Source organism: Pongo abelii, chromosome 12 (assembly GCF_028885655.2).
Source record: "Pongo abelii isolate AG06213 chromosome 12, NHGRI_mPonAbe1-v2.0_pri, whole genome shotgun sequence".
NCBI classification, from domain to species: domain Eukaryota; kingdom Metazoa; phylum Chordata; class Mammalia; order Primates; family Hominidae; genus Pongo; species Pongo abelii.
In genome coordinates this window covers 69,899,323-69,923,625 of record NC_071997.2, presented here as the reverse complement: position 1 = coordinate 69,923,625, position 24,303 = coordinate 69,899,323, and the positions used below count along the sequence as shown (strand labels likewise).

Below are 24,303 nucleotides of genomic sequence, written 5' to 3'. Positions count from 1 at the left end.
TTTCAAAGTTTCATTTCCCAATGATTTGGTTGATGTCTTTCCAGACCATCTGCAGGGCCCTCTTTCTCTAGAGCAGCACCATCCATTAGAACTTTCTGCAATGGTGGGAACCTATATCTGTGCTTTCCCGTTCTGGGGGTTAGGGGATGTTCCCATTGAACAGTTGGGATGCATATGAGCCTCCTGTCATTTTTAGCATGGGCCCCTTCTCAGGGTTCCTGGGAGCAGCTCCGATTCCAGCTATGCCACACTCTGGTTGGCTGCCATGTTCCTGCTGGACCTACTGTCTTGCTGTCTTTCTCTTATCAGCCACTACCAGCCACAGGTGACTGCTGAGTATTTGAAATGTGGTGTGTGTGACCAAGGAACTGAATTTAAACTTTTATTTACATTTAATTACTTTTTAAATTAAAAATAGTCACATGGAGCTAGCAGCTAACTTCCCCAATTACATGCAGTGCACCTGCATTCTGGTCTTGTTTCTAGCCTCCCAAGGATTATCCTTGCTCTTCTTCTAAGACCTGCTGACTTTCGTTCAGTTTGTGGCCCACTAAGACCCTTTACGTTATGTAAACTCTTCATGGTTTCCAGCTTCTATTTGAGAGTTTTGATACGTTCTCATGGCTTCAAGTCTGTATTTGTCACTACTGAAATCCTGTTTTTACTCCTGTTTTCCATATTGTTTGGAGTAGTTCAGCTTTGACCAAAATGGATGGTCATACTTTAGAGTGAGCTGGTGGAGAATTACATAAAAATTCCTCAGAAAAGCAGAATGAGATATAAATGAAGAGCAGTCATGGCTTTGCCAACTAATTCATAATTTTTTTTTTTTTGAGACAGGGTTTCACCTGTCACCCAGGCTGGAGTGCAATGGCATGATCTCAGCTTACTGCAACCTCTGCCTCCCAGGCTCAAGCAATCCTCCCACCCTAGCCTCCTGAGTAGCTGGGACTACAGGTGTGTGCCACCACGCCCGGCTAATTTTTTTGGTATTTTTTGTAGAGATGGGGTTTCACCATGTTGCCCAGGCTGGTCTTGAACTCCTGGCTCAAGTGATCCTCCTGCCTTGGCCTCCCAAAGTGCTAGGATTATAGGCATAAGCCACCAAGCCCAGCTTGATTCATAATTTCTATCGCATCAGAGGATGCCACTGCTGTAAAAGTGGGGAAATGATAACATTGATTAGACTTCTACATTCCCTTATTCCCTCCCCTACTTCTTTCTCCCAAAAACCTACTTCCCTGATTGTCCTGCTTGTATATGTATTATTTTACTCTAGTCTTTGGAAATATTATCTCAAACTGGCCTTTCTAATTCTCAGAGGAGATGATAAAACTTCAACAAAAATATTCATGAAATGCAAGTAGCTCAAAAGGTCTAATAATGAGTATATTTTCCACCACGACTTTGCCCTTTTATAGTCTTATTCGCCTGTGCTTTTGATCTTGCTTTATACAACAGAAGAGTGGAACGCAGCTTTTAATATAAGATACGGGTTCTAAGACCCAAGAGATCAGGAAGTATACCTTTAATTTGATTAACACAATGTATCCTTTTAGCAGTTTTACTGCTCAAACTTAGTAAAATGTGAAAACCTACTGAAAGTTGATTTTGGAGACACCAACAGAAGACAACTGGTTATTTGCTGTCATTCTCTGGCACCGCTGAATTATGTTGGTCTCATGTTCAGTGTCTGCCCCAATCAGTGAATGGTGCTCCTGAGCAGCCCCAAGAATCCTAGTCCCTCCACCCTCTTGTACAGAGCTAGTCCCTGTGTCATTTCAAGAAGATTTGCATGGAATTGACCTTACAAAGTGAATGTTTAATTTTAAAAGCTGTGCTTTTTTTTCCCCCATTTCCATTTTAGTAAGCAGACCAGATGCTTTGCCAAATTTACCCTCAGCTAATTGCATAGTTCAATGTCCTGAAATGTGCCCTTGTTTGCTTAAAACCTGCTGATTTGCAAAAGAAATCGTTCCAGGAATGTGGGTCAGAGTGGACGCTCCTGTGGAAGCTGAATTGACCAGGAAAGAGTGGTTCAGGCCTGGCTGCGGTGCTGGGTGCCTGTAAATCTGCAGGAATAGGGGACCCTCCAGGGCGGGATTTTCATTCTAGTGATAAGGCTGCTGGAGGTGAGGGAGAACTGGGGCCTGAAGATGTGGACAAAAATCAGTTTGGCACTGATCCACCTTCGGAATTCCCCTCAAGCTTTATATCTTGAGCAGGCTTTGGGTCAAGACTGAAATAGAATGTTAATGCACAGCCAGAGGAAAATAATTTTAAAATCTGGCATTTGCTCTGCCTCTGTCCCTGGAGGCCCTCTGATGAGATGTATGTGAAGAAGGAATGATCTTCCAGCAAGAATAGAATAAGAATGAAGTTGCTCAGTTACTTTTCCCTGTTTGTGAATCTGGAACCTGACTCACAGAGGTGTTCCTGGGCATTTGGCCCTAGGGAATTTGGTAGACTCTTGGCTAGCTCCAACTCCTGCTAACAGGGAAATTAGTTTGGAGAAGCCTGGAGGAGACTGAAAATAGAGGGAATGAAAAGAGACAAAGTGGATGCTGTTCTAGTGGAAGGGACAAGATGCAAGGATCATCTGCCTGCTTTGGTAACAGTGGTGGTGTTCCCATCGAATATATGGGACAGATATGAGCTTCCTGTCATTTTTAGCATGGGCCCTTACTCAGGTATCCCAGGGACAGCTCCATTCCCAGCTACATCACTCTCAGGTTGGCTGCTGTGCTCCTGCCGGACCTGCTGTCTTTCTCTTGTTGGATGCGCTTTGCTGACCTACAAGGCAGACACTGGGGGGTGAAGGGGGTGATGCGGGGTAGGGGAGCTGCTCACTGTATTTCACTCAGCTCTCAGAATCCATCTAGAACTTGTTTCAGTCCTTGGAAGTTCAGTCATCTTAATAATTGTGTTAGTTTCCAATGGCTATGTAACAAATTACCACAAACTTAGTGGCTTAAAACCATGCATATTTATTATCTTACAGTCCTGGAGGTCAGAAGAACAAAATGGATCTCACTGGTCTAAAATCAAGGTGTCAGCAGGGCTGTGCATCTTTCTGGAGGCTCAAGGGGAATCCATTTTCTTACCTTTTGCAACCACATTCCTTGTTTCATGGCCTGTTCCTTCTTCAAAGCCAGTCATGGCTGGTCGGGCCTTTCTCACATCACATCACTCTGAGATTCCCTCTTCTGCTTCCCTCTTCCTCATTTCAGTTCTCTTGTGATTGCGTCGGATAATCCAAGATACTCTCCTTATTTTAAAGTCAGCTGAATGGCAAGCTCAGTTCCATCTGCAAACTGGATTCCCTTTTGCATGTAACCTAATATATTCACAGTTTCTAGGGATTAGGATGTAGACATCTCCGGGGGATCATTATTCTGCCCACCATGATAATAAGCCCTCACTTTTTTTAAAGCCCTTTTAAAGACCTCATTTGACCCTAAAAATGCCCGTGAAACAGGTGAATGGGTGGGATTATCCCCTTTAATGGATAAAGAAGCTAAAGTATGAGTCAAAAAAATTAAAATAAAAAAATCTTGCATGGGCCCCACTCCAAGTTTACTTTGTTTGTTTGTTCGAGACGAAGTCTCCCTCTGTTGCCCAGGCTGGAGTGCAATGGTGCAATCTCAGCTCACTGCAACCTCCACCTCCTGGGTTCAAGCAATCCTCCTGCCTCAGCCTCTGAGTAGCTGAGATTACAGGCTCATGCCAACACACCCGGCTAATTTTTGTATTTTTAGTAGAGACAGAGGTTTCACCATGTTGGCCAGGCTGGTCTCAGACTACTGACCTGAGGTGATTCACCTGCCTCGGCCTCCCAAAGTGCTGGGATTACAGGTGTGAGCCACCATTCCTAGCCCAAGTTTACTTTGAAATAGAGGGTGGAACGGAGTTAAGCTATGGGCCACGGTGTTCAGTTTATTTCGAGGCTGTTGCTCTAGATGACAATGCCTATCAAAGAGGAGGGGTGTGGGGAAAGTATGACTTTGTATGGCCAGCTGTCAGACCTGGATTCAGATTTTATGTTCACACAAACTTGATCTACCTTTGGAATTCCTCTCAAGCTTTGTCATTTCCTCTTCTTGAGTCTGTGAGTCCTTGTTTTTGCCTTCCTGGGTGGCTTTGAAAGTGATCAATATGATAATTTTAACACAGATAGCTACTGTAGATAGGTATGACCCAAATGCAAAGTTACTTATATTTATTAAAATGAATGTCATAGGAAGATGCTGAATGGAGAATAAAAACCATGGCCCTGATATTGACATTGTGGAATTTTCCATGAAGGAGGAGTAGACAATTTGTAACAAGCAAGCGATATATGGACAAACTTTTTTTTAAAATAAAGGATGAGTTTTGAAAAAAAAAAAAAAACTTAGAGAACCTATGATACTTAGGACAATCCTAAAAGCAACTAATAAAGAGGAATTCTGACAGCCATTATGACTGCCATCCAAACATATAGGACCCAACTATGTGGTTCTCCCCATAAGCTTAATTCCCTCTGCAACTTGACTAGGAAGCTTAGGAATTGGACCTTGAATCTACGGAAATAAAGGAATAAAGAAACAAAAATCTCCAACCTACAAAGAGGCTGGATTTAGAAGGTTTACACTGAGCTGCTGTTTGCTAGCACTTCCTCTCTGTTTTATTCTATTTTTTTTTTTTTTTTTTGGAGTAGAATTAAAAACTTCTCCAACCTTAGCACAACTTCTCTGCTTAGGGGTCAGATTTTAAAAAAAAGCAAAACAAGACACACACGGGAACACCCTATTGGGGTACTTGATTGACTTTTAGTCAATAATACAAGGACGTAGGCTTTTAAGCCAGGAATTAAACTTGAAAACAATGGTGCCTTCCACAGACACCCTTACCAGGTGACTCAATGTTGGCAGCACACATCACATATATCCCCTCAGGTATGAAAATGGTAAATGTATCCTGGAGTGGCCCAGCATCTCAGAAAGCAATTATAATAAAATTCCTAGGATGTGTTTTCCCTGAGGATGAGTGATGACTTTGACTCTTCATCTTCTAACTCCAAAGCATTGCTGTCTCAAATAGTCAAAATGACAAGGGAAGGAATGTTTTCATTGGAGAGTCCCAACGCTGTTTCCAGCACATTTTTCCATTTGCCTGACTGCTCTTGGCCCTGAATGGAGTCAAAGGTGGAGTTCTTTCTACTGAAATCATAAAAGTCTCTTTATTGGCATGTGTGCATTCAGATATGCTCTTGGTATTGCTCATGTTACTAGCTGCAGCTGGGTTTGCTGTGAGTGAATTGTTTTTGTCTTTAGTTAGGACCACATGTTGACTCATGACTGCCTGTATCCTGCGATTGGAGTAGGCATTTTAGTGAGGGGCTTAATTATTCTTGTATTTTTGTTGTGTCTTTTTCACTCTTCAATCCATATGCTTATTTGAGCTTGCTTGCAAAAGGAAGAAATATTTGGTTCATTCCATTTTATGCAATAGAGGCAAGAGCTTAATGGGGGCTTGGGAGCTGTTTTTATAATATAGGGAGCTGTTTTCATGACCTAGCAGACTGAAGTTTTCAAAATAAATTTGGCAAGCCTTAGGCGTTACTAAAATGTTGTGAGATAAGGAGTGCGCTTGTGCCCCACTTTAAACTCTGTTAAAAAAAATTTTAAAAATCAAATCAAAAATAAAATTAAAACCTTGCATCAAAGTGTTAATAGGTAAGCCTGTACATTTGAGCTCCACAGTCTTTACATATATTAAATCAAGAATCAGTCAGCTGGGCGTGGTGGCTCAGGCCTGTAATCTCAGCACTTTGGGAGGTGGAGGTGGGTGGATCACTTGAGGTTAGAAATTCAACACTAGCCTAGCCAACACAGTGAAACCCTGTCTCTAGTAAAAATACAAAAAATTAGCTGGGTGTGGTAGTACTTGCCTGTAATCTCAGCTACTCAGGAGGCTGAGGCACAAGAATCACTTGAATCTGGGAGGCAGAGGTTGCAGTGAGCTGAGATGGCGCCACTGCACTCCAGCCTGGGTGACAGAGCAAGATTCTGTCTCAAAAGGAAGAGAAATAATCAATGAGTTCCTTATTATTTCTGTAGGACCAAAAATTGATTTCAGAAAATTAAAGTCTGATATATGAGTGTATTATTATTATTATTATTTTGCAGGGTCTCATTTTGTCACCCAGGCTGGAGTGCAGTGGCACAATCCTCGCTGACTGCAGCCTCAACCACCCAGGCTCAAGAGATCCTCCCACCTAAACCTCCCGAATAGCTAGAACTACCGGCATGAGCCACCATGACTGGTTAATATTTTTATTTTTTGTAGACACAGGGTCTCACTATGTTGCCAGGCTGGTCTCTAACTCCTGAAGTCAGGAGATCCTTTCACTTTGGCCTCTCAAAGTGCTGGGATTACAGGCATGAGCAACAAGTCTGATATCTTTTAAAGCCTTATTATAAATACTGAAGTATAAATATGGTAATTTCTCGTATTTCAAAGCTTAAAATTTTAAAACACTTTGGATCATAGATTCAGAGGGCTGTGAAGGAGTCAAGAAGTTACGAGTTTATGGCAATGGTTTTCTTATTTTTTAATTTTAATAAACAGGCCCCTTACTAGAGAAACAGAAAAGTATGTGGGTACCTTAACTGGTATAAAGCGAGCAGAGATTCAAATGGCATGGTGGCTCACGCCTGTAATCCCGGCACTTTGGGAGGCCAAGATGGGCAGATCACTTGAGGCCAGGAGTTTGAGACCAGCCTGACCCACATGGTGAGACCCTGTCTCTACTAAAAATGCAAAAAATTAGCTGGGCGCGGTGGTGTGCGCCTGTAATCCCAGCTACTAGGGAGGCTGAGGCAGGAGAATTGCTTGTACCCAGGAGGCGGAGGTTGCAGTGAGCTGAGATGGCGCCACTGCACTCCAGCCTGGGCAACAGAGCCAGACTCCGTCTCAAAAAAAAAAAAAAAAAAAAAGCCTCTTCAGTGCAGGAACAGTATCTTACTCATCATAGAATCCCATGCCTGCCACGCAATAGAACCTCAATTAGCTGGGTGTGCTGGAGTGTGCCTGTAGTCCCAGCCACTCGGGAGGCTGAGGTGGGAGGATCACTTGAGCCCGGGAGTCCTGGGGCTGTAGTGCACTATGCCAATCTGGTGTCCACACTAAGTTTGGCATCAATATGTTGACCTTCTGGGAGTGGGAGACCACCAGGTTGCCTAAGGAGAGGTGAACCAGCCCAGGTTGGAAATGGAACAGGTCAAAAACTTCCATGCTGATCAGCAGTGGGATCACACTGCACTCCAGCCCGGGCAACATAGCGAGACCCTGTCTCTATTTAAAAAACAAACAAACAACAACAACAACAACAAAAACCCTCAATTAATTTGTAGAACTAAGCTGTGTAGGAAAGCTTTGGAATTAGACATGCCTCAATTTGAATCCCAGTTCTGCCAATTACCAGCTAGGTGATCTTTGTTAACTTATTAGAATACTGTTTTTCTCATTTTCAAAATGGGAAATGGTATTATAATTATAAAGTTAATATAATCTACAAGTGTTATAATACCTTAGAGGAGTAAATAAGATAGCACATGAAAGCACGTAGCATTTCACAAGGACCTACTTCAGCAAATGACAATCTTTTAAATTAGTCTACCAAAGGGTTTTCCCATTTAAAAAAATTAATCAAATATACATCTCTTTAACTGTCAGTCAGCTTCAACCAACATGAAATGACTGAGGATAATGCTCTGAGTTAGTGAAATTCCAACCAAAGGCAAAAAACCAAAAAAAAAAAAAAAACCCCAAAAAACAAAAAACAGACTTTTTAGTTTGCTTGCTGAAACTTTCTATAGGTAAACATATTATTAGATTTTTAAAAAACAATGAGAGTAGCTTCTGGACCCTTTTTTGCCACTTTCCTTGGCCCCTAGAAGTCGGAGGGTCCAAGGCTGAGCAATGTTCCTGCTTTGGCTTCTAGATCGGACAGGTCTAAATCAACCTTAATATATCTTTGGAGCATGTGTTTAGAGAGAGGGAGCACTGCAGAGTGAAAAAGCATGATCTTTGGAACCAGACAAGGTTAGGTCTAAATCCTGTCTTCTGTTTACTTGCTGTGTGACCCTGAGCAAGTTCCTTAACTTCTCCTGAGTTTTAGTTTCAGCTTCTGTAAAATGGGAATAAGATCTGCCTTACAGAGTTGTCATGAGAATTGAATGAGATATTGATAAAGTCCCAGCACACCACCTGGCACATTGCAGGCATCCAATTAAATGGTGGTTGTTATTTGCATGAATTTTGGGGATCCAGCAAAATTTGAGCGTTTATCTTAATATAAAAGTGGTTATTGGTTTTAAGATTAGGATTCTTTTTCATGCCACAAAGATTCAAATATGAGTAAATGTGGCATTTCTATTTTGTAGAAAGTTTATGAAAAAAGCTACTGTGTATTAAGAACAAGAGGCAGGAGCTCTGAGTTCTAACAGCTTGCTTATTCCTTCATCTGTGCATTCAGTCAACATTACTAAGTGCATAAGCACTGTCATATGCACTGGAGATATCATGAATAAGAGTGGTGCCTGTCCCCAAGATGCTCAGTGACTATAGGACTGTAGGAGGAACAAGTATTCAGAATTCCATAGAAGATATGATAGTTGAGTCAGGCATTAAAAAATAAGTAGAGTTTCACCACATAGATAAGATTACTACTTCAGGCAGACAGAGCAGTTTGGAGGGAAAGTCTGCAGGTAAAACCCAGAATGGTGCACTGGAAGAACTGCAGCTTGAAGGAGTGGGGAAGAACAAGATGAAGTCAGGCAGGTGGAAAGAGGCCTTGTATGCCAGGCTAGGGAGTTTGGGTGTTATCCTGCAGGAAATGAGAGTCCTTCGTTTGTTTGTTTGTTTTGTTTTTGATACAGGGTCTTACTCTTGCCCAGGCTGGAGTGCAGTGGTGTGATCACAGCTCACTGTAGTCTCAACTTCCTGGGCTCAAGCAATCCTTCCACCTCGGCCTCCTGAGTGGCTGGGACTAGGGGCACAAACCATGCCTAGCTATTTTTTTCTATTTTTTGTAGAGACAGGGCATCACTATGTTGCCCAGGCTGGTCTCAAACTCCTGGGCTCAAGCAATCCTCCTGCCTTGGCCTTGCAAAGTGCTAAGATTACAAGCATGAGCCACAATGCCCAGCCTGGAAATGAGAGTCTTAGCAAATTTTAAGGAGGGTAGTGTCATGATCAGATTTGGTTTTAGGTTTCCTGATAAATACAATCATAGGGCTGGTATGGTAAAGAGACATTACTACAACATGAAAGCGCACAGTGAGATTGCTATCCTACATGATCTGGTCATTATATTTCTATTAATATGTGCTTATCGTCTCCTAGGACCACCCAGATGTTTTTCCTTGAAAAATAGCACAGAATTGTATACTAGTGAACTTTTTGAAAAGTACATGTTGGAGAAGGGTGTGTGTGTGCCTGTGTAAAATGTATTTGGATCTGGCATTTCAGCTTGTTAGGAGATTCTTTTGAAATGTGATTGTATCATCAATCAAATTAGCTCTCCTCTCAGCTTTCTATCATTTTCAAATGTGGCAACAATGACTTATAATGCTGTTTAAATATAGATAGACCATTCATCGCCTACAGCATGAAGTTCAAACTCTTTATAATAATCTATTATTTAAAAGACTGATAACTTCCGACGCCAGTCTTTTCAGCTCATCTCAACCCCTTCTCTTCTACACACCTTATATTTTAATGACACAAAACTACTTTTGGTTCTGTTCAGGCCTTATATTTTTAAATGTCTATATCTTTACCCATGCTGTTCCATCTGTTGAAAGCCTGTCCTACCCTCTAGGCAGGATTCATCACCTATTTTCATCTTTTACATAGCTGTATTACAGTATTATCATAAGGAATTGTGGTTACCTTAAATTTGTCTCCTCTGCTAGATGGCTGGAAGGGCAAGGACTTAATCTTATTTATCTTTTTTGTCCTGGAGTGTCAAAGCATAGTGGATGACATATTGTTGTAGCTAACTAAATTGTTGACTTTGCAGAACAAAATCATAGCGTACTAAAAATAGAGAGCGTATCTTCTGCTGCTCTGCTTTGTAAAGTACTGAACAATCAACAGTTAAATCTCCAGCCTTCTTTAGCAAGGGCTTATCGACCACTGGGAGCAATAGTTTTTAGGATAGCAAAAATTTTGACTCTTAATAAGCTCTCATTCGTTTTAGGAAAACTATTGAAGCAAAGTCCTAAAACTTCTACTTTCTCTAGTGGTCATTTTAGTATTTCTAGGTATTAATGAATCAAGCATTTAAAAATAATGTTTAAATGTGCATATAACTTTAATATGAAATATTTTTCTCTTTAGGCTATAATATTGAGCAGTGTCTCTAATGTGCTTTGAATTAGAATATAAATAACTCAAGATGAGGAACTAAAAACCTTTAAAAACGAATCAATAATACTTTTCTACCAGCCAAATGTAGTGCTATTAGAGTTCTGAAAAATTAAAGACAAAGCCATTCTTGGTTGATTATTGTTTTTAAAAGTCTGCATTTTTGGCTGGTTGCAGTGGCTTACGCCTGTAATCCCAGCACTTTGGGAGGCCGAGGCGGGCAGATCACGAGGTCAGGAGATCGAGACCATCCTGGCTAACACGGTGAAACCCCGTCTCTACTAAAAATACAAAAAAAAAAAAAAAAAAAAGGAAGAAAGAAAAATTAACCGGGCATGATGGCAGGCGCCTGTAGTCCCAGCTACCGGGAGACTGAGGCAAGAGAATGGTGTGAACCCGGGGGTCAGAGCTTGCAGTGAGCCTAGATCACGCCACTGCACTCCAGCCTGGGTGACAGAGCGAGACTCCGTCTCAAAAAAAAAAAAAGTCTACATTTTTAATGTAGCTGAGTGCTAAACACTTAAGTCTGTGGAACAATATATACATTGTGATTGTACACCTTACTAGATTAAAAAGCTCTTTTCAGACAAGAATGTTCAGCTGTGGAATATGTTTAGATAATGCATGTTGATAAGATAAATTTCCAAATGTCTTTGGCTTTTCATAGAATATATGTTCCATGCTGTGCTGCGATTTGTATCTTGTTTTCAGGAGTTCCAGCCTGTCTTGACTTGGGTTAAGATGATGACACACTGATGCCTAGCCTCACTTTCAGAAAGATGTAAATCTGTCAGAATACATTTAAATGTCGAGGTTAAACTTATATTTAAACACATTTTTCTAGGGCTTGAATATTTTTAAGTGTGTAAACACTGGGGAAAAAAGATTTTTAGAATGATTCTTAGAATGGCCTCGTAACTATTTAGTTTTGCTTTTTGATTTAAAACCCCCCAAATTAACAGTTTCTTAAAATTAGAATAAAGATACATACCCATAACAAGTTAGTGTTAATTATACTTACAAAACACAGTAGTTCAGTCTCCTGATAAATCTTTTCTATGACCAAAATCTAACATATTACATGCTAACCAATTTACAAGGTAAACTCTTCTGTTTGCCGCTTTGTTTTCTGCCTCCATGCCTACTTTGCTATGCAAAAGCTTTATGTCAATTTACTTTTTGAGCCGTTTAAGACCAAACCAAATTATTCCTTCAGCACATTTTAAACAATCCCTTAAAGACCTCTTTTTCTTGGCTATGTTTCCAATCTTGGCTTATCACTATAATATTTCATGCTCCATGCTTCTGAAAAAATTCAATATTCAAGAACAAAGTAATCCAGAGCTTTACTTCATTTCAGTCTTTTTATGTCCTAGGGCTGTCCCAACTCAATGACCCAGTTTTTATTGTGTCACATCTCACTGTCTGTTGCTGACTGCGACCAGCTTGCCTAATCCTTTTCCCGTCCCTTATCAGTTTTCCCTTAATTCAAAAATCTTGTTTTTTATTCTTTCCAGTTCTCCTTTCACAGCTTTTAGATTTTTTTTCTTTCTCTTGAGACTCAGTATTCCTGTGGTAACTACTCAGAAATACAAAGACAAATGGGTAACTAAAGTCCACAAACCTGTCCTTGTCAAAATTTTCATTGTACTATTTTTAGAATTGTGTGTGGTGAATAGTAGAAAGTGGATGTTATAATTTGGCAATATGCCCTTAAAAATGTCCATACTCTAGGACCCAGCAATTTCACTTCCAGGAATCTGGCTTATTAATTAAAAGGAATCATCTAGGATATGGAAAAAGCTATATGCATGAGATGTTCATTACAATGTTATGTATAAAAGAAAAAGGAAATAACACAAATATCTAATGATAGGAGAGAAGTTAAATAAATTATGGCCCATCTACTTGATGAAATAACACACGATCATTTAAGATGATGATTGTGTAACTACGTAGAAACATAGGTAAATACTTTTAATGTTTTCAGAAAAGCAGAGTGCACAATTATAAGTGCTTATGATCACAATTGTGTTTTTAAAAAACTATTTGCAAAGTAAAAACATCAAAGAAACATGACATTTGCTAATAGTTGTTATTTTAAGGTGGTGGAATTGTAGAAGATTTTTCTTTACTCTCAAAATCTTGTGATCCTATTCCTTTAGAGTTTTTAAAAACTATAATCTTAATTCAAGTAAAGAATCATTAGGTAGGTTATGTCAGATAAAACTTAGATTATTTCAGATAGAGCTCTATTTAAGTCTAATAACCTAATGGCTGGGTGTGGTGGCTCACGCCTGTAATCCCAGCACCTTAGGAGGCTGAGGCAGAATGATTGCTTGAGGCTAGGAGTTCAAGACCAGCCTAGGCAACATAGTGAGACCTCAGCTCTACAATTTTTTTTTTTTAAATTAGCCGGTCATGGTGGCATATGCCTGTAGTCCTAGCTACTTGGACGGCTGAGGTGAGATCACTTGTGCCCAGGAGTTGGAGGCTGCAGTAAGCTATGACTGTGTCACTGCACTCCAGCCTGCGTGACAGAGCAAGACCCAGTCTCTAAAAGACGACAACAAAATAATAATCTAATAACTGTGGGTGTGGGGGAGATAAGAAAGGCAGTGAGTATTTCATTTTGTTTACTCTTTTTGTTGTTGTTGTTGAGACAGTCTCGCTGTCGCCCAGACTGGAGTACAGTGGTGCGATCTCAGCTCACTGCAAGCTCTGCCTCACGGGTTCACGCCATTCTCCTGCCTCAGCCTCCCGAGTAGCTGGGAATACAGGTGCCCACCACCACGCCTGGCTAATTTTTTTTTTTGTATTTTTAGTAGAGATGGGGTTTCACCATGTTAGCCAGGATGGTCTCGATCTCCTGACCTTGTGATCCGCCCGCCTCGGCCTCCCAAAGTGCTGGGATTACAGGCGTGAGCCACCGCGCCTGGCTCATTTTGTTTACTCTCATAGGTCATCTCTGAAAAGATGAATTAGAAAAAAGACCCTCCTAGTATCTGTTTTAAAATACAAAATTATCTTTAAAAGACTATAGTAGGTTCTATTCAAGTTTATTTTATTGCTGCTGACTTTATCCAGGCCAGCTTGTTCTCGCCTAACTTACTTAATCACATTCCTCCTGGTATCTCTGCCTCTGGTCCAAACCTTTCAATCCATTTTTCACATTGTCTTCAAAGAGATCTTTCTGAAACCTAATTCTGATGGTGATACTCCACTGTTTAAACGGTTCAGGGATTCAGAATAGAGTTCTGAAAAATTAAAGACAGAATATATTCAAAGCTTTAGCCAGGCTTGCTAGCACCTTCCAAGCTTCTCTGCCTTATTCTGCACCATTTCTTCTCATGTACCCTTCCCACTAGCCTCGACAAACTAGTTGCAGTAGTTGAAACAGAACTCACAGTCACTATTTTTTGTTTTTAACACTGAATTTAATACCCACTCATTCTTTAAATCTCAAGTGTCACTTTCTTTGGGAAGGCTTTCCAGATTCGTCATTCATTTAGATGTCTCTTCTCTGTAATCCTACAGGGCCCCACCACACTGTGCTATCACTGATTTGCTTATCTGCCTTTTCTACCAGACAGTGAACTTCTTGTTTGCGTAGGCAAGTGGGATTGAGTGTGTATTCATTTAACCTGAATACCGCCTACCCCCCTCAGACAATGTGGAGCACGGTGAATGCTAAATGGTGTTGACATAGGGCTAATGCGCTAATCCTGGGATACTAAGTGCTAGGAACAAAGAGGGAAGATGCACTGGAAGCCAAGGGCCTGTTACCTGTCAGGTACTTAGCAGGTAGAAACTCATTGAAACTCATTCAACGCACTTCCCTCATAAAGTTATGCTTTTTTACTTTGTCTTAAGGTTGTACAAATGTTTTACCTCCCACATCATATCCCTGAGAACTAGGAGCATGTCTTGTCTATGAACCTTTGACTATTCCTTACATATACTAGTCATTCAAGTGTATGTTAAAGTAATAAGTTTCAATGTTTTAAAATAATTTTGATTTAGGTCAGACTTAGTGGCTCACGCCTGTAATCCCAGCACTTTGGGAGGCCGAGGCAGGTGGATTACTTGAGGTCAGGAATTCAAAACCAGCCTGGTCAACATGGTGAAACCCTGCCTCTACTAAAAATATGAAAAAATTAGCCAGGAATGGTGGCAGGTGCCTGTAATCCCAGCTACTTGGGAGGCTGAGGCAGGAGGATCACTTGAACCCAGGAGGCAGAGGCTGCAGTGAGCCAAGATCGTGCCACTGCACTCCAGCCTGGGCAACAGAGCAAAACTCCATCTCAAGAAAAAAGAAAATAAAAGAGAAATAAATAAAAATAAAATAATTTTGATTTATAGAAAAAATATGTAAAGGACAAAATATTTGTGAAGTTCAACATTTTAATTAAAAAATTTCAGAACAGTGTTGTAAATCCTTACAGGGATATAATATAAATTAAGGATGGATAAATATATTCAAATGAAATTGAAGACTACCTAACCCCCAAATGTGCTGACATGTAAATATCTTCTCTACCTTGATTTTCATATACTTATATAGGGAACCAGGTATACTCCAACAGAAAATATTGGTTCAGCCCAACACAAAAAATCATGGTTTTATTGTTCAGATGAAAAACAAACAAATGACTTGGTCATGATCTCAATTTACTATCTTTTTTCCCCACTGTTACTATATCTGCATTTTAAGCAATGTGTTTATTACAGCAAAATTACTTGAAAATTTTGATAAATAAATTTTCTCAAACTTTTTACAGTTTAAAAATTTTTTTATGATTATGACTGACATTTTGTTATTAATCTCTTAATTTTAAAGTTTAAATGTACCAGAAGTTCTGCTATTTAAAATGAAACTCTGGAAACAATCTTGAAATAGAAAAGTCTCCATCATCCCCTAATTTATCTGCTTTGTAGATTTAATTTTATTTTATATTTTCTTATAGAATCACCTACCTAGGCCTATCTGGGAAACAAATGCAAACAAATATGTTTTAGACAACTATTCAAACAGAATTCTATTTTAAATTCCAAATTATTAAGAGTATAACTAGTGACTACTTTGGCATGAGAAAGATTAATCAGCCACTGCATGGAGGGAGAAATATTTGGCTGAACTTTATATATAATCATAAAGAGCAGAAATAATAAAATTAGCATAGTTTGGTCAGGAAGAATCAAGAATGAGTGGGAAGTAAAGACATTTTTGAAGTTCAGCCAAACAAGAATGAATAAGGCAAAACCTGGGAATCCTAAGATAAGCATGAATTGTAGAAAAAGAAAATTGAAAAGAGCAGTTTTTAATGCAGCTACAACTGTCCCTCAGTAAAATACATTATGAAGGCCCATTTCCCTACAGAAAAAAAAGAAAACCTGTAATGAACATATCATATCCTTTAAGATAATCCAACAGTCACTTAAATATAATGTTCAGATACACCCAAGCAACTTTGTTCTTAACCAAATCTCCTAAAATAGATTTCTCCTATTAGCAAGGGAGCATGCTCATTTAGGATCATGAGTATAGTCCCTTTGGCCATCTTAGCTCTCATATGTATTAAGAGGCGCTCTGGTTTCCAAATCAAGCCTCATGTGAATTTAATGGGTATGAAGCAGTTCTTTGGTGAACAATAACCTAGTAGATGAGATCACAAGTGCTAATTTAAAATCCCTACTACAGTGCCCACTACATAGAAAGCTCTCTAGGATTTGTTTTCCTTCCTTCCCTTGCAACTCTGTAATAAAAAACACAAATCTACAGCCCAAAAGAATTGCACAAGACAAGGATGATTTGTTGCTGATACCTTAAATATTTAATAATTTATTGTAAAAGCATTTTGTACACTACCATTACAAACACTGAATATGGTTTTATGAAAGTTATAGTTTTATAACAAAAATATTTCCTAAATACCAAGGCAATCCACCTATTTTCTTCTTCATCTCAGTATAACAGCTAATATTAGGGTTAGAATTTAACCCTAGCAGACATGAAAATTTGGTCTCTTGGTTTATTTTTTATTTATTTATTTTTTTGAGATGGAGTCTCGCTCTGTCACCCAGGATGGAGTGCAGTGGCTTGATCTCAGCTCACTGCAAGCTCTGCTCCTGGGTTCACACCATTCTCCTGCCTCAGCCTCTCAAGTAGCTGGGACTACAGGCGCCTGCAACCACGCCCAGCTAATTTTTTTTTTTTTTTTGTATTTTTAGTAGAGGCTGGGTTTCACCGTGTTAGCCAGGATGGTCTCAATCTTCTGACCTCGTGATCTGCCCACCTCGGCCTCCCAAAGTGCTGGCATTACAGGCGTGAGCCACTGCGCCCAGCCGGTCTCTTGGTTTATAAATATAGTCAAATACATAGGAGCACTGACTGGCATTTCCATGTCAAGAAACATGGTCATATGTACAGACAAGACATGGATAACCAACAAGTTTTAAAGAAATGTATACATCTCTAGTTACAGATTCTAACCAGAAATACTACAGGAGAGCTGGCAAATGATAACCACCAATACATAGATTTCTATACTCCTGGAAAAGACAACAACATCAAAAAAAATTAAGAAATTTGGCATCAGGTGGACAACATCTAGGTTTTAGGGTTAATAGACTGTTTCATATACTGTACAAAGTTTCATCATTGCCCCCAACCTTGGAATTTCAGAGTGAGAGCATATACAATTCAAAACACTTGCTTTGTCCCTTTTCTCATATTAGAGCTCTGATATTTTCCTAACTCTTACAGTCTCTAGAATGATCTGTCAGATTTTCACTCAACAACACTGGATCAGATCTCTTCTATACATGACCTCATCCTTCTCATGTCTCCTCTGTTTGCAGAGAGCCGGTCAAAGTCTTGGAGGTGGAAACGAACTGCCAACTGATTAACCATTTTCCTTAAGGTAAGAAATGCTGCAACAACTTGGAAAGCAAGGAAGAGAGTGAAGATGATATGTATCGCTTTTTCCAAGGGCAGATTTGTTAGGCCTTCATTAAAGAGCAAGAAAAGAATTAAAGGTAACTGCAATAGAAGGCTCAAAAGCCAAAAGCCAGCCAACTCAGGAACCTGCAATGACACATATCAAGAGTAATAAAAATCAGTAAAATATAGTTTCTGTTTATACAGATAAACAAGTACTTATCACTACTGTGAACCTACGTTATGGGCTCTGTGAGTGATTCTGAAGGAGGATGACATGGTCCTTGTCCTCTAAGAACTTACAGTCTAGATGAGAAAACTAATTTATGTAAAACAATCCTAGAATACTACACTTTAGTGAACAATTAAGTGCAATATTTAGAAGTACAGACTAAACGCTACAAGAAATAAGAGAGTGATTAGGGTAGGTGAAAGAAAGACCTCAGGGATGTAGGCTTTTTAAGTTGTGGAGAAGGAGGAAGAGGCAAAAAGGTAAGTAAGCAAACACGTGAAATTAGCATGATTGGGAATCAGCACCTCAGCCTGGAATGGATGGCTGAGTGAGAAAACAGCAAAACCTACAGTAAGACAGGCTGGGTGGGGCCTTATTATGAAGGGCCTAGAAAACCACAGGAATCTTTAGGCATTATCCCTATACTCTGGTAACCATAAATGCTTAGGCAGCATGATGATGCAGAAGACATGGGCCTGGCATAGGAAATGAGTTCATAATTTTCCCCCATTTTCTTACTCAGGATCCAAATACACATGTTTAAGTAACCATGTATTTTCAAGACTGATGAGAAGAGGGAAAATATCAATTTTAAGTGTTTACTACATTCATATACTTTACATAAATCATTTCACTTAATCACAACAAACCTGTGAAGTAAATATTATTTTCCTCATTTTATATATGAGGAAACCAGGGCTCAAGAGATTAAGCAAACAGACCACAGTGACAGAAGTGGTGAAGCTGGAGTCAGGCTTTAAATTCAGGCCTGTGCTCTTTCTGCCACACCTCACTGCCTTTTACTTGTTATGAAAACTGATTTCATTTGTACCTATCACTGAGAGAAAGGAAAAAAGAGCTTACCTTCTCCTGTAGGTTACCCATGTAGCCCAGATACAACCGGATGGCTTCAATTAAGGTTATTAGGATGATAACCGTGATCACAATGAATTTGTAGTAGTCAGGTAAGATTGAATACTAAAAGAAAAGCCAAAACATGTTTGTAAAATCTCACGTATAGTAACATTGATTTAAGATAGAAAAAAATTATTAAGAACTTTAATTTTATTGACACTCTAACAACGTCAGGGCAGCAAAAGTATTAAAGCTTAGATTTACCTTCATGTGAAGCATCATAACGCTGCTCACCCACCACAGTGGGAAATAGTAGGTATTAAAATAAAGGGACATCTGCAATGCCAAACTGGAGACCATTTCATTTTCTACAGAAGGAACAGAAAAGGAACAAATTATGAATCTTGGGTCTATGCCCTATATATATATATCCTATTCCCTAGAATTAATAACTATAATATTGGCTCAGTAAAACACCAAATTTTAAGCCTATTTATAATCATTGACAGTAAAAGGAATATTCGTCCTAATACCATTTAGGTCAAATATTGGCTATTTGGGGGTACGTTTCATATTTTTCAATTATTTTACCATTTTGCCATTACAGTCTTCTGACTTTTTTGCATATACTACTGGTATAGATTTAATGTAGAATATCAATATAAATCCTATTCAACAGATAATTATCATTGCCTCCTTTGTAGAATTCTATGTAAATAGCATATAAAATTAATGCATAAAATAAATAAAAATGAATCTCTTACATAGAAACTAATCTCATACAAAAACGGATTACCAAGATTATAATTAGACACATCTCTCTTTTCAGCATACCCTAATATTAGCCATTCTTTAAAGTCCAATTCAGTGTCGTCTTTTCCATCACTACTTCCTTCATCAGTTCCCCCACCCCAGCAGAAATACCTTTCCCCTTTAGGTATTTATCACTCTAAACTGTCAATAAGAAGTGCTAGCAAAGAACCACACTCTCCTCCCTGAAAAACAGTCTGGTGTACTGAATAGATCATGGGCTTCAGAGTTCAAGCAAATCCGAGCTTCCCAAACCTCTGCGACCCTGGATGTCAGACTTGATATAAATTATTTAAGCCCTTTGAGCTTCTATTTCTTCATCTGTAAAACAGTGAAATTAAAACTTCCTCACAAGCTGCTTGTGAGAATTAGAGCCAATATAAATTATTTCATCCTAGCACTGTGCCTGGCACACTTAGTAGGCATTCAACAAATATTAGTCCTCTTTCCTTCTTCTCTTCTACTTATCTACAGGCTCACTGCAAGCACACACCATGTCCTACCCTAATTTGAGACTCTCATAGAATCTAGCATCTTGCTTTACACGCAGTGAATATCAAATACACATAAGAATGAGTTAATGAAAGCATACTGTCATAAGGACATTACTAGTATAGCCATTTGTGATACATGAGTTCCATTTACCTAAGGTTGATTCCGTAACACTTTTTGCTTTTATGTAAGAGAGCAGGGTCCTAAATTAAGAATTTGATTTTTAAAATTGAACCTTACAAAATACATTCTAAATTTGACTAAATTCTTAAGAGCAGACACATATATTGAAATCAGTTTCTCTACACGTAAGATTTTAAAGGCTCTAAAATAAATGTCTTAAAAACACTATTTTCTCCTTTTCTCCATAGCTGAGTGTTTTTATCTGTCACTTAATAATTTTAAAATATAAGAAATAGTCAAGGTCTCTCACAGCAAAATAGTTTCCTTTAGCTCCAAGAATATGCCTGATTATTATCATCTATTTTGCTTGCAACTGTTTATTAAATTACCACTGATAAAGGAATGAATTCTTAAAATCTGTTAAATCTGAAGACAACTCACCAGCCTAGGATCTTTTCGATAGCAACAGTACAAAGCTGCGGACATGGTAATGATATAAACTTGTTATTACAGTACAAATAATCAAACCTACTTCCAATCCACAAAGAAGAAAATATGGGAAGGAATAATAAATTGGGCAAGCTGAACATTTCGGTACCGTTGAGAAGAAACTGTAGTCAAATTTTGCAAAGAATGGTTTTTATGTTAGAAGTATTGTGTGTTAACATCTTAAAGGTTATGCCATGTCCATATTTCAGCAGATCAAACTTATAATCACGGAAATGAAAATCAAGTTAATATGCAAATGAACCTTAAAAGCATAAGATATAAACTTACTAAATTTTGCAAAAGTTCAAGTTGAGTTCTGTAAATGGAATTTAAATTAAAACATACGATATAAATCAGGGATAGGTAAACAACTGGCCAGCTGTCTGTTTTTGTACAGTCAATGAGCTAAAAATATTTTTTCACGTTTAAACGGTTAAAAAAGTAATTTTTTTTCACACGTGAAATGCATATGAAATACAAATTTCAGTGTCCATAAAGTTTTATTGGAACACAGCCATGCCTATTCAATAACTATTGTCAATGGCTGCCATGGAGACCATATGGCCTACAAAGTCTAAAATATTTACTATCTGGCCCTTTTCAGAAAACGTCATTTTACCTTGTATTATCAGACGTTAGTGCTCTTTAAGCCTCATCCTTGGAACCAGAAATGTGAAAACCTAATTTTTTCACATTTTTCTCTGTACATCCTAAATCATGAAGGCCTACATTTGGGGAATAGGCAAGTGATCAGGGTGACAAAATGCAGCTTTGGGAACTGCCTTTACTTTACTCTGTCCCTTTTAAAAATTCTTTAAAACCAAGCAGAGGAAAAGACCGATATTTCCCAGCAGAGCTGAATGATGAAAACCACATGGGTTTGGTTGACAGTGTGTTGTCTACCATCATGATGTAGGAGGAGGAAACTGTTCTGGAGGGAACTGCGTTATCACTTGTCATCAAGTTAAAGGACGCAGAAGCATCATGGTATTTTGTTACCTTATGATAAGAGTTACATATAGGGGAGGAGGAGGAGAAGGCAGGCAAGGGGTGAGTTTTGTTGAACGCCCGGCTAGTATGGCACATGCCGGTGGGAGTGGAAGGTGGTTTGAAAAGACTCATTAACTTTTTTTTTTTTTAAATCTTTTCTACGAGAAAATGGCCTTGCTTAGGAACATACTTGTTCTGCTAGGAAAAGGGAAAAGGCAAATTTGTTCCCTGGGGTGGGGGTGGGGGTGGGGACGGGGGAGGTGGGATTGCTTGGGCTGTTCCTCGCCATCCTGGACAGAAAAGCCGGGGCGGGCGCCGCAGAGGAAAAGCAACTTGGGCCTTCGCTCTCGCGGCGTGCGGGGGATCAGCCTGTGCAGCAAGGGCGGCTTTTATCTTTTGATTTTTGGGGTTTCTCCGGGGCAATGATGGGTCTTGCGCGGCACAGAGGTAGGCCCCACCTCAGCTGCCGCGCTTGCAAGGAGCTGGCCAGGCGGCAGCACACACAGACCAGGCCCGATCCGGAGACGGAGGCCGCCAGCGCCTCAGCTCCCTGCCCGGCCCGGCCCCTCCTCCAAGGAGCTCTACCGCACTGCGGAGAACTGGCTGAAGGTGACATCGCCATTTTAGGTACGGGCAAATTCTGGACGCTCCAAAACCCACGCCATGCCCTCGGCAGGCCACACCCCCTGCGCCGGGCCTCGGTCACTCACCCGGACCCACATTGGACTCTGGACCGGTCCGATTGGAATCACTGAACACGGCCCGGCTGAAGTTTCCTAGCCGCTGGCGCACCGGATCCGGTAGCTCCATGCCTGGGCCTCAGTATCCCTCGCCCCCTCAGACACAGGTTAGTCTGCGGGCGCTCCGAGGCTCCGCGGTTCCCACGGCAACCGGGCGGCGCGAGGCCGGCGGGACCCGGGAGCGCGCGGGGCTGCCCGGCTGGGCTGGGTCTCGTCCGGAGCCCGCGCAACCTAGAAGGGACCGGCGCGCTCAGAGCGCGTTCCAGGCCCAGGGAGCAGCGTGCCTCGGCCGTGTCCAAAACGGCAGATCCCTTAGTTCTGCTTTGAGCTCGACCACCCTAAAAACAAACCTATACTAAGAAATGAGCTGGGGTTGGACTGCGATACAAGGAGCCCTCACATCTTGCCAGTGGAACTGTAAATCGGTACAACCTTTCTGGAGGGAAATAGAGAACGAATGCAGAGCTTAAAGAATGTCTAGAGGTGTAGGGGTGTGTGTGTGTGTGAGAGAGAGAGATAATGTGACTGATTATTTTTTAATAAGAAAACACAGCAATGGGCAACTGATTAAATGTACTGGAGCATATACATTCAATGAAGTATGTTTCAGCTGCTTATAAAATGCTTGCAAAGAATATTGAATGATATAGTTTAACTTTATGTAAAAATAAAGCAGAAATAAAACTAAATGAGAATGAATCTAATTTAGCAAAATTTATGTGTATGAGTGGAGGGGAGGAGAGAGCGTGTGCACACTGGCTTGAAAAAAAAAAACAAAACTGGAAAAAAATCCAAAATGTTAACAGTCATTATCACTGGATAGTGGGATTGTAGGTGATTCAAAAATTTTTAAACATGTCTATTTTCTAGCTTTCTCTCAAATAAGATATATTACTTTAAAAAAACTAAGCGTAATATACATACAGAAAAATTTTATACCTTTTGTAAATAATAAAGATATATTACTTAAAAAAATAAGTGTGATATACATACATAGACAGACTGAAATCTGCATGTGTAATCAGCACCCTGTTCAAGAAACGTTACAATATTCCCAGAAACTCCCCCTTCCTGTTTCCTTTCAGTCACTAAACCCCCTCCTCACTCATAACTGACCTTTCCTGAATTCTAACAGCAAAGGAGAGTTTTGCCTTTTTTTTTTTTAAATCAGAACATTTATTGTGTGACTAATTTTTTTTTTTTTTTTTTTTTAAGACAGAATCTTGCTCTGTCGCCGAGGCTGGAGTGCAATGGCACAATCTCGGCTCACTGCAACCTCCGCCTCCCGGGTTCAAGCGATTCTCCTGCCTCAGCCTACTGAGTAGCTGTGATTACAGGCGCCCGCCACCACACTCGGCTAATTATTGTATTTTTAGTAGAGACAGGATTTCGCCATGTTGGCCAGGCTGGTCTCGAACTCCTGACGTCAAGTGATCCACCTGCCTGGGCCTCCCAAAGTGCTGGGATTACAGGTGTGAGCCACCGTACCTGGCCTGAAATTGTTAAGATGAACTGGATCCTGCAACAGCTGTCCTCTTGGGTTTAGGTGGCGTTCCTTCACAAAATCCATGCCTTAACCTACTGTACACAATTTTTAAGTGCCTCATTCGACCAGTCCCACTGGTATATTGTTTTTTAGCCTCGGCACTCCAATTATACTTTATCTTGGCTTGGGAGGGTAGCCGCATTTGCCACAGGCGGACTTTTGAAGGAGGTAGATCTTAGAGTCACAGGGCAGCACTAGCTGTGCATCTTATTGCACCACTTTCTAGATGATGACATTCCCTTTGTCATCTTGCTTCTCAGTTTTGCATATTTATATAAAAGCAATCATACTGTAAGTACTTTTTTAAAAAACTGGCTTTGTCTTCAACATTACTTTCATGAAATTCCTTCATATCATTGAGTGTAGATTCTTTTGCCTTGCTCTTTGTGATCATACCAAAATAAGCTTACTCATTCTACTGTTGATGAGTGTCTGTATTTTCTAGTTTGGAGCTGTTATGAATAGTGCTGTTTTGGTGAAAAGATGCCTCTTGGTGAATGTATGCATGCATTTTTGTTGAGTGTATATCGAGAGTGGAATTGCCGTGTCATAGGATACGAAAGACCCAGCTTTAGTAGAGGCTGCCAACAGTTTTCCAAAGCGATCGAACCAATTCCTGCTGCCTCCAGCAATGTGTGAATATTTCCATTACTCCATATACTTCACCAAC

At 39.9% G+C, this 24,303-nt stretch overlaps 1 protein-coding gene and 1 pseudogene across 1 annotated transcript; both read right to left on the bottom strand.

The window, feature by feature from the left end:
- Positions 1–16,227: 16,227 nt before the first annotated feature.
- TMEM17 (transmembrane protein 17) lies at positions 16,228–22,224 on the bottom strand. The gene is made up of 4 exons (XM_002811986.5): positions 22,058–22,224; positions 18,708–18,811; positions 18,453–18,566; positions 16,228–17,503 (listed from the first exon to the last, which is right to left on the bottom strand). Exons 1-4 carry the CDS (start codon positions 22,155–22,157, stop codon positions 17,225–17,227), a joined length of 597 nt encoding a protein of 198 aa, XP_002812032.1. The 5' UTR covers positions 22,158–22,224; the 3' UTR covers positions 16,228–17,224.
- A 1,282-nt stretch (positions 22,225–23,506) lies between these two features.
- On the bottom strand, positions 23,507–23,881 carry LOC112132028 (large ribosomal subunit protein eL37-like; annotated as a pseudogene).
- Positions 23,882–24,303: the final 422 nt, after the last annotated feature.

Bases quoted from the DNA above. Each gene is read 5' to 3' on its own strand.
- TMEM17 (XM_002811986.5), bottom strand. From the start codon at position 22,157: ATGGAGCTACCGGATCCGGTGCGCCAGCGGCTAGGAAACTTCAGCCGG. The intron at 18,567-18,707 runs GTAAATCTAAGC...CTTTTCTTTTAG, and splicing joins TTATGATGCTTCACATGAAG to TATTCAATCTTACCTGACTA. The intron at 17,504-18,452 runs GTAAGCTCTTTT...GTGTCATTGCAG, and splicing joins TGGGTAACCTACAGGAGAAG to GTTCCTGAGTTGGCTGGCTT.